The sequence below is a fragment of the Micropterus salmoides genome, unplaced genomic scaffold, assembly GCF_014851395.1.
Source record: "Micropterus salmoides isolate LMB-PRFRI ecotype aquatic unplaced genomic scaffold, ASM1485139v1 Ms_hic_scaffold_6, whole genome shotgun sequence".
NCBI lineage: Eukaryota > Metazoa > Chordata > Actinopteri > Centrarchiformes > Centrarchidae > Micropterus > Micropterus salmoides.
The window spans coordinates 11,521,815-11,531,700 of NW_024044348.1; the positions used below are offsets into that span (position 1 = coordinate 11,521,815).

Below are 9,886 nucleotides of genomic sequence, written 5' to 3' on the forward strand. Positions count from 1 at the left end.
ATAATTTCTTCTTCCTCTTCTTCGTCTTCTGATGTAGGCGATTGGCCAGTTTACAGGTGTATTACCGCCACCTACTGGACAGGAAGGAAAAATAAAAATACCTAAATACAGTACTACTATATACTTATATATATACTATATACTTCAGTAAATGTACTCAGTTCATTCCCACCATTGTGTGTCTGTTTCCTCTTGCTGCAACTAGGAGATACTGGTCAGTAACAACATGCTTTTAGATTTCAAACAGACTCTCTAAATAAAGATAATAATAATAATAATTATTAGTAGTAGTAGTAGTAGTAGCATTAGTATCATTATTATTATTATTATGCATATAACACTTTATAAGAGTTTTGACTTCAGCTTTACCTAATAAAATGTGAACTGTATGTTGACTACCTGTGATTTCAGTTATTATTTTGCTGTTTTCTTCCACACATACATGAGAAAGAACCTACAGAAAGCAAATACTGAAACCCTTAATGTGTATACAATAATTTTTGTCCTCTTTTTGGATCCCATTTATTACAATGCAAAATTACAACAGACTTGTCAGCCTGACAGTGTTTTCATATACCTCCTCATTACCCTTCAGAGCTAGAAGTAACCCACACAAGCAACATACACTCACCTAAAGTATTATTAGGAACACCATACTAATACTGTGTTTGACCCCCTTTCGCCTTCAGAACTGCCTTAATTCTACGTGGCATTGATTCAACAAGGTGCTGAAAGCATTCTTTAAAAATGTTGGCCCATATTGATGGATAGCATCTTGCAGTTGATGGAGATTTGTGGGATGCACATCCAGGGCACGAAGCTCCCGTTCCACCACATCCCAAAGATGCTCTATTGGGTTGAGATCTGGTGACTGTGGGGGCCATTTTAGTACAGTGAACTCATTATCATGTTCAAGAAACCAATTTGAAATGATTTGAGCTTTGTGACATGCATCAACAAGGCATTTTCGCCCACAGGACTGCCGCATACTGGATGTTTTTCCCTTTTCACACCATTCTTTGTAAACCCTAGAAATGGTTGTGCGTGAAAATCCCAGTAACTGAGTAGATTGTGAAATACTCAGACCGGCCCGTCTGGCACCAACAACCATGCCACGCTCAAAATTGCTTAAATCACCTTTTTTTCCCATTCTGACATTCAGTTTGGAGTTCAGGAGATTTTCTTAACCAGGACCACACCCCTAAATGCATTGAAGCAACTGCCATGTGATTGGTTGATTAGATAATTGCATTAATGAGAAATTGAACAGGTGTTCCTAATAATCCTTTAGGTGAGTGTACATGCATTAGTGGGAAGCACCTGAAACACTTAATCCACTTATGTGTCTTTTTTTTGCAGAGTGAAATGTCTTTAAAAAGTTTAGTACAGGAACATATTACAATTTCTGATAATATTAAATGTGAATTTCCCTAAAGTCTTAAATAAGATTAAACTCTCAAGACCAAAAGAAGCATACAACAAAACAGTGTGAGTGCATGTTTGTGTGTCTACCTGTCGTTTTGTCTAAATGGAGACTTGCCAGAGAGAAAGAACAGAACCAAAGCTTCTTACATGGAGGTTTAAGCACAGCCAGCAGATGGCAGTCAGATGATTGGGTGCTTTCAATCAACAATAAGTGTAGAACAAAATGTACTGTATCAACACTCTCAGTTATTTTACAAATACACAACTTTTAGAGAAACATAAGGCATAAGGTATTCTACATCCTAATCAACACTTATGCAATGCTATAAGCATCTTGATTTTACAAGATCCTCCATCTGTATCACAGCACCAGTAGATTTCCTAGACAGTTATTGCAGTCATGCAGAAAATGTGTCATTTATGTAAATACAATCAGATTAAAAGTGAAGAATGCAGGATGACACAGATTTGACTGCTGACAATCTGAGGTGAAATGTGACAGCCAAACTGTGAGAATAGGGGGGGAAAAAGCAGAGAACAGAGTGTACAGTCACAGAAGTATGTTCACAGAACCTGCAGTATCTCTCAAGTTAATGAGACATTCATATGTGGGACAGTGCAATATTTGCTGTGCAGCTGATTCAGCATCTCCAGATCTTGTAAGCCTCATGTCAGGAAACATAGTGGCAAAATCTTCACTTCCAAAGTCATGGCTAAATCTTCACTGAACTTCCATACAGTGCAGTTAATTAGGGCTATTTTGACATGTGCAAAACAGCTGAAGCAGCAGCAACGAAGTGTTATAAAAGGAAGCAGATTCATGCTCTGACCTCCACACCCATGACTGAAAGTGTGTGACACAATATTTGTGAGTGGATACACTAATAAGGACATTTATTAAAAGTCACGGCAAGTCACTGCAGCAGTATTAAATGGAAGAAAAAGTGCTGACTGTGTCATTTTGTAGATATGTATTTAAATGCCCCAACATCTTCTTGAAAAAACTGAAATAAAATAAAGGCCTATGATAAAATATGATCAAATAACAGCCAAATACACAAAATAAATGCTTTAGATCATAAAGAACTTTTAGCACCATCTTGCATGTTGTGTCTTAATAAAAATAAAGGCCATGTCAGGCCAGTGGTAGAATGTTCCACATATTGATTGCCAGGGAATTAATGTATTATTTACTCAATAGTAGCATTTTACAAACAAAACATGTGATCAAATTATAACATACAATCTATTGTTATAGATTAAAATACCCAGCAGTCTATAAAGTTATTGAAATAAACTCCACTACATCCAGCTACGACACTGAAATACTGTCTCCATAATAATACATCAATAATAATATAGTGTTATAATTGTATATTAATAAAACACAGACAGAAGCATAATGAGTTATTTTGATGATGATACTTCCAAAGTTTTACATAAGTACATTTGGAATGCATGCATTTTACTTGTAATGGTGTATTTATGTGTTGTATTTCCTATTTTACTTGATACAAGAGTGGATTGCATCTCTCAGCAATTATACAGCTACTAAATATCACAACATTAAAAGCTGTCCTTCCATAGTTTAGGTATTTATTTAACCATCAGACATGGTTAAGTTACAAATCTGCTTTGTTCAAACTCAAAAGGACACATCTAATCTGATGGATGCTAGGTTGCATGTAAACCAAAATATCATAATAGAATATGGGGTAATAAAAACTACTTGATGCCCCAAATCTCAGTCACATTAGTGGGTATTGTTTTTGTAAGTTTCTGGGGAGTTTCAAGTGTTAGATGTATGTAAATGAATCACATCTAGGCAATGCAAAATCCCAGAAAAGCATGAAAAACATGATTCGGCCACATGGTTTCAGTACCAAGTATATTTCTAATTCACATGTTATATTGCCATAACATCACATGGTTGTCAAATGAGAAGGCAAGACATTGGTGGAAAATATCCATCTGGCTTGTAAATAGCTGACACAAACCTATTACCACAGTACCAGTAGAAGTGAAGAAGTTTATTTATGTTGACCCCCTTGAAACATTATACCACACTGAATGAATGAATAAAAAAAGTGTGTAATATGCTCAAGAAAATTGAAATTGACAGAATGACTCAAACTAAGAATAGAAATCTTACAAGCTGAACTGAATTCCACACTTGGCGAGTTCCTCTTCATAGTTGAGGTTTTCAAGGGTGTAAACCCCAACATTTTGGTGTAACCTCAGGAAACTGTGTCATGGTGTTGGTTGGGAAGTTTCAAAACAAAACAGAGAGAGGTTAGCTGCAGGCTGGTGAAATCAACATGTTGTCGTTTTGGGGGGGGGGTCTCTGATTTAGACCCCAATGTGAACTGTTTTCTATGACAGTACCGGCAGCCTGGTATTATGTGTGTATACTGATAATACTGCAGAATGTAACTATGGACACTACAGAAAATTAATAAGGGGAAAAACTTTTGACAGGTCATCTGCACAATGCCCACAATGCAAAGCAGCCCTATAGTTAACATGTTTGTGTGGTAATATAATGTTGTTTCATGTTATTGGAATGTTTATACAAAGGCATAAACGTCTAAATAGCATTATACTGTTGTACTTAACTCAGTTGAAGCTTATTCTATATACTGTTGGGAAAAAAACATGTAAAAAAAAAAACCCTAACCCCTATTCAATGCATCCCATTTTATATAACGTAAGTATATTCATATTGTGAATTTTTGCCCATTTCTTGTTAATTATTCTGTATATTTTTGGGCAAAAGTAAACACAAGTCTTTCAATTTCCACAATTACACATTTAAATTACATCATGGTTTAAGCTGCAAAGGCGCGGTGAGCAGAGAAAGGAAGGCGGATGGACCTGCGGTTAAACTCGCTCCTGATTGGTTGTGCTGGTTTTTCTGTACCGCTCGAGGTGTTTAAATAGCCAATCACGTCGCTCTCTGTAGTATGTGTAGACGTTGCAGTGAACTGACGGTTCTTTCTCGGTGGAAGCCCGCGTCCGAGTGACACCACGTCCCCGCTCTTAACCCACTTAATACAAGTGCCATGGAGGAATCGAGTAGTTGACGTTTCCTGTTGCAACCTTCTCTTTTTAAGCTTTCTTCCCGTCTGATCACTGTGTTCTTGAACCGGTTTATTGACGCGTTTGAACTCTCAGCGACTTTTCACCAGCTTTGACCAACCGAAAACATGAAGTACATCATTGGCATCGGAGGGTGAGTTCAACGGATTCATGCTCGGGAGCTAAGCTAAGCTAACGTGCTAACCGAACTGCTAGGCCCTAAAAGCCCGGCACACGTGGGGAGGGCGGGCATGATATCCGCTAAACTGCTGCTTCCTTTTTTTTGTTATACTGCTGTTGAAACAACTGTCGAATAACCAAATACGTCGGTGTTTATTCTAGCGTTTACATTTTTTGTAAACACTTAGCTTAAGCCCATTTGATAATCAATAAACAGAGCTAAAGCTAACGGTGGCAAGCATGTAATCGAAATAAGCATAACGTACCATATGCCCAGTTGACCCACCCTTTTTCTTTTTTTTGACACGGTGCAGATATTATGCCTCAAATCCATTACATGTGTAAATGTTCCTGTTATTTTGCCATACAATACTCTACCGATGACTGTTTATGGCTTAAAACTGGCCGCTTTTTTTTTTTTTTTTTTTTTTTAAATTTACAACTAACCGGATGTCATGGGTAATTAAATATATTCAACAATATGTGACCTGGAGAATATTAAATGTATAGCTGCACTACCAAATGGTCGTCCCAGATATAATATTGTATGTGATGGTTTAATCATTAATCTTTAAACCTTACACTTATTGCATTTATTGCTTTGTTCCATGCAGCGTAACCAATGGAGGGAAAACCACCCTCACCAACAGATTGATCAAGAACCTGCCCAACTGTTGTGTGGTTCATCAGGATGACTTCTTCAAGGTGAGCCACATGCGTGCACACACACCTGTCTCTGAATTTTGGAAATAGTTATTAACCAAATGGATAGCTCTGAGTAACACAAGTTGGTGGGGTGTTAACTCTATAGATATAGTTATATATAGTTTGATCTAGTGTGTCTAAAAACACTTACCAGAGTCTTCCATATAGCAGAGTGCAGCACTAGTGGAATGTACCTGGGTACATCTTATCAATGTATGTTTCAGCCCCAAGATCAGATTGAAGTTGGTGAAGATGGCTTTAAGCAGTACGATGGTAAGCCTGGGTTTTTATGAAAGGTGTGTGTGTGAGAGAGAATTTGTGTGTTTGCTTCTGCTGTAACATTTCATTTGTAATATGCATGACTTACAGAAAGACCTGAACATGTTTCTTACTTGCTCTTTGCAATCCTCTACACATTTCTACTTTTTTTTTTTTTTTTTTTTTTTTTTTTTTTCCCCCCCCCAAATCCTTCCTCCCCGCTTTGCTCCTCAGTCATTACTGCTCTGGACATGGACGCCATGATGAGTACGATCTATGCTTGGTTGGATAACCCGGTGAAGTTTGAGAAGTCTCATGGCGTTAATAACACCCTGGACACCGAGATCGTCCCAAAGCCTGAGCATAAGGAGGAGGAGGAGACTCACATCCTTATTGTGGAGGGCTTTCTGCTTTATACTTACGAGTAAGAACACATGCTCATTACTGTTTCTCACTGTGAAAGAAATGGCCCAAGCAGGCCCTTGGAATTAATTTTTCTACCCTTGCAGACCTTTGATCGACGTGCTGAACCAACGTTACTTTATTTCCATCCCATATGAAGAATGCAAAAAGAGGAGGTGGTAAGTGCAGCAGTGCTCAGACACTGCTATTAACTGCCGTTTGTAATCTAGTCTGCTCTGCTGTCTTATGACCGTATGTAATTTGTGTTGTCTCTCTGCAGCTCTAGGAACTACACGGTGCCAGACCCCCCCGGCCTGTTTGATGGCCACGTCTGGCCCATGTATTTGAAACACAAGAACATCATGGAGGCATCAGATGTTGATGTCTGTAAGTGTGGTGGGTTTTGGGTCGTCATTCTGAATGCAACTGTGAAAGTTTCTCCTTTTAATTGTATGTATGCTGTTACAGTGCAGCTAGATGGAACCAAGTCAAAGGAACAACTGTTCAACTTTGTCTATGGTGACATCCTGAATAACATCCAGAAGTCTCTTTAACAAACAAAGGTACACAAAGCATCTTGACTGTTTAAGAAAAAATCTCCTATATCCAAATGTGAGTTTCTGAACCATTTCCTTTCTTTATTGCAGGTCATACGATCGGCTAAAAGGAGCATATAATCAGCCTGCAAGCAGAAGACCGCCTTGCCTTAAGTTTCTACCTGGCAGCTCATTCAGCTGACTGCTATGATTTTTTTTATGTAAATGTTTAACTGACGGCAAATGCTGGCATGTTTTTATATCTACCATATTTATTGCTTTGTTACAGCCTACACTCCAAAGAGAGTTGACGGGATATGTTCAGAGGATGGTTGCACTTAGTTGTGTATGTCAATAAATGATCCTCCTGCCAATTCTGTGCTCCTGGGATTTATTTTAAGAGGCTGGTGCCTGTTGTCCATCTATTACACTGAAAGTACTACAAATTGAAACTTACAAAATGTAACTTAGGAATTGTGAAGAGTCTTGTGTGAAGTCCATATCTGTAAAGTGTAGTTTTCAAAAATAGTCCAGCTTTCAACACTTCACAGCCCTGGGCAACAGTTGGTGTTGGTGATAAGTGGAATCACAAGGTTGAATCACGTGACCTCAGGTTTTGAGCGCAACTCTTATCTAAATTCAGACACATGGGTTGTTTCCCTGGAAGTGTTTCTTTCAGAATGAACTTCAAAGATCCCTATACTTCATTTACAGAGCAATATCCATGTAATAACACCAATCAGGTCAACAAGCGATGGTAAATCTATGATTTACACATTCTCCTATGTAGGCGAATGTGGCGTTATTTTTGCCAAGCACAAGGTATGTAATGGATTTTATAACTTATTTTATTTACTTTGTATTCCACAAACATTAAAAGCCTGCTAAACATTGGTTTGGGACTTTGTTGCTGTAAACAAAGCTAAGATTTTCAGAATTTCTGTTTAGGACATTTTCATTGCTGTATGCAAGCAGCCTATCACAGCAAGTGGAAAATATGGTGGACAACCCCATATCACTCCCACACCAATATTTTTTGGCACTATAGATTATGTACCCAATGACACCATTTGAAGTGGTTTAATCCCACATGCAAAGACATTTCTTTGAAAAGACATGCTTCATTGCATTAAATAAAGTCAACCAATTTGTCATTCTCCATAAAGTTGCAGTAACCTTTTATTAATGTCATATTACTGCAGGCACACCTGAGTATTTATCTTTACATTCCTATTTTATTTGTTAACACAATATGTAGTTACTGTAATACATTAGAAGGGCTGCTGTGTAGGCCTATGTGCAAGCTGTAGACAGATTTTAATGTTTGACTGCATAACTAGAAAAAGTTTTAAACTGAACTAATCTGAATCTTTACCAGCAATGCTATAAGGCATTAATATTGTGCATATTTCCTGTAATGGAAACAGATGGTGAAATCTAAATTCAACATAAGTCTGGAACTATCCGAGTCAAGGGTGTGTCAGAACCCTCTTAGGGAGTGAAAGCTGTTGCACACTGTCCTTTCTTCACTAAAAGCACATGTTATATAATGTTACTATATTCATGTATGAAAGTAGGTCAGAGCTGTGTGTATGTTAAAAAAATAAGCCCTTGGCCTCCATATGTGAATTTGTTTCCCCCCTTTTGTAGTTCTGTAAGAAGATTCTTGCTCTTGTGTATATAATCCATTGTAGTTACGGCCAAAAGATTGGTTTGTTATGTATTAATTTTAGTTAAAAAAATCTACTTCTGTTTTTTCAACTAATCTGTTTCTTAAAATAAAACATGATATTTTTATATTATATTTTTAAAACTGATATTTTTAGATCTATAACTTACAGATTTTTCCATTTACCGGTCACTGTTTTCCCACTGCTAAATGTGTCACTCTGGAATAAAACAATCCTCATGTTATTACACTGAGGTCTGACAAAGAGAGCACGTGTTGTATTATTCACTGAGCACAAAGAAGCGCTTATGGGTTTCTCTGCTTCCAGACAGACTGCATGATTATTGACACATCAGTGTTTCTGCAGCAACAGCATGGACACACAGGTAGACAGTGGAACCACAGTCTTATGAAGCAGTTTCTTTCAATCTATCTTAAGTTATATAGTTAGAGTTGATAAGTGAGGTTTTATTGTCATATTTATGCATTTTTGTGGTCTCAAATGTTTTCTCAGTATTTACTCCACACATTTCTTCTTTGGCACATTACAGCATAGCTGCTTTATGTGTATGAATCTGCCTGAACGCCCAGCTCATCTTGTGATTGCTGTCATTGTTTAACCAGATCTTCCTACAACATGTATGATAAAGTGGCTCTAAAACACAACCACAAGCCAAACAATATACAGTTTATGTCATTTAAACTCCAGAATACTCTTGGCTTGCAACGATTTGAGCTCAACTGAACTGAAGAAGTTTCTTGGATGAGGGACAAAATATCTTCTAGTATCTACAACAAACAGTTTCCCTTGACCTCAACCTTCGTTGGATATCCTAACTGATGACTGAGAACCTTCACAGACACGATTCAAGCTCAAGTTTCATGTAACTTAAATTCATGGGTTGCTGTATGGATTGAATCTGAATAGTAAATTCAAATGTATCAAAAGGGGAGAAAGGAAGAGAGTGAGATAGTGAGTAAAAGATCATATTACAATCTTATCCATCTTGGGAATTTCCTGCGGTCTTAGTATCGAGCAGAACAAACACCGAAGCCCAACTGTTTACAGTGCAAAAACATTTAACAGTTACGCATAATATGCTTAACTTTGATGCCAAAAATCATTTACAGATGGTGTTAAAATACCTCAAAGGGTAGCTAACTCGTTTTAAAACGGGTGTTACTTCACAACATGTGCAAGATGATCAGTCTAGGCTTGTATGCGAGAGATAAGCAGTTATGTAACAGTGACTGCTGCTGGAAAGGCCTCCCTTGGCTGGACTGTTTCAGATCTGCACTAAGGCATAGCTGCATACGTTTTACTGACTGTACTTCTGTAATCCTTTACTCTTCTGTGGCTTTTCTTACTATTTGCAGCAATTAAATGGATTAGTCAGGGACTGCTCTCAATGTTAAAGATAAAAACAATAAGCTAAAACCGTTTTTTTCTGTAAAGTGGGTCCTAACTTGCAGAATTTAGGTTACTACTGTGTACTCACTGTCCTCAGGTATAATATTTCATAGACTCATGGTGATAGATTAATCTGATACCTGTACTGCCTCTGGACGACAACAAACCCTGCAGTTTTCTAAACCACACAAACCATAAGGGTTGCTGTACCCGCTCTTACCG

General features: G+C 37.7%; 1 protein-coding gene across 2 annotated transcripts; it reads left to right on the plus strand.

Moving 5' to 3' along the window:
• Window positions 1–4,406: 4,406 nt before the first annotated feature.
• Window positions 4,407–6,958, plus strand: mibp2 (muscle-specific beta 1 integrin binding protein 2). Of its 2 annotated transcripts, XM_038701737.1 has the most exons (8): window positions 4,408–4,657; window positions 5,298–5,388; window positions 5,613–5,661; window positions 5,881–6,070; window positions 6,156–6,227; window positions 6,329–6,435; window positions 6,517–6,611; window positions 6,696–6,958. In XM_038701737.1, exons 1-7 carry the CDS (start codon window positions 4,632–4,634, stop codon window positions 6,600–6,602), a joined length of 621 nt encoding a protein of 206 aa, XP_038557665.1. In that variant the 5' UTR covers window positions 4,408–4,631; the 3' UTR covers window positions 6,603–6,611; window positions 6,696–6,958. The 2 variants fall into 2 exon arrangements, with proteins under 2 accessions (XP_038557667.1, XP_038557665.1); XM_038701739.1 differs by lacking the exon at window positions 5,613–5,661 and having other exon boundaries at window positions 4,407–4,657.
• Window positions 6,959–9,886: the final 2,928 nt, after the last annotated feature.

Bases quoted from the DNA above. Each gene is read 5' to 3' on its own strand.
- mibp2 (XM_038701737.1), top strand. From the start codon at position 4,632: ATGAAGTACATCATTGGCATCGGAGG. The intron at 5,389-5,612 runs GTGAGCCACATG...TGTATGTTTCAG, and splicing joins ATCAGGATGACTTCTTCAAG to CCCCAAGATCAGATTGAAGT. The intron at 6,228-6,328 runs GTAAGTGCAGCA...GTCTCTCTGCAG, and splicing joins GAATGCAAAAAGAGGAGGTG to CTCTAGGAACTACACGGTGC.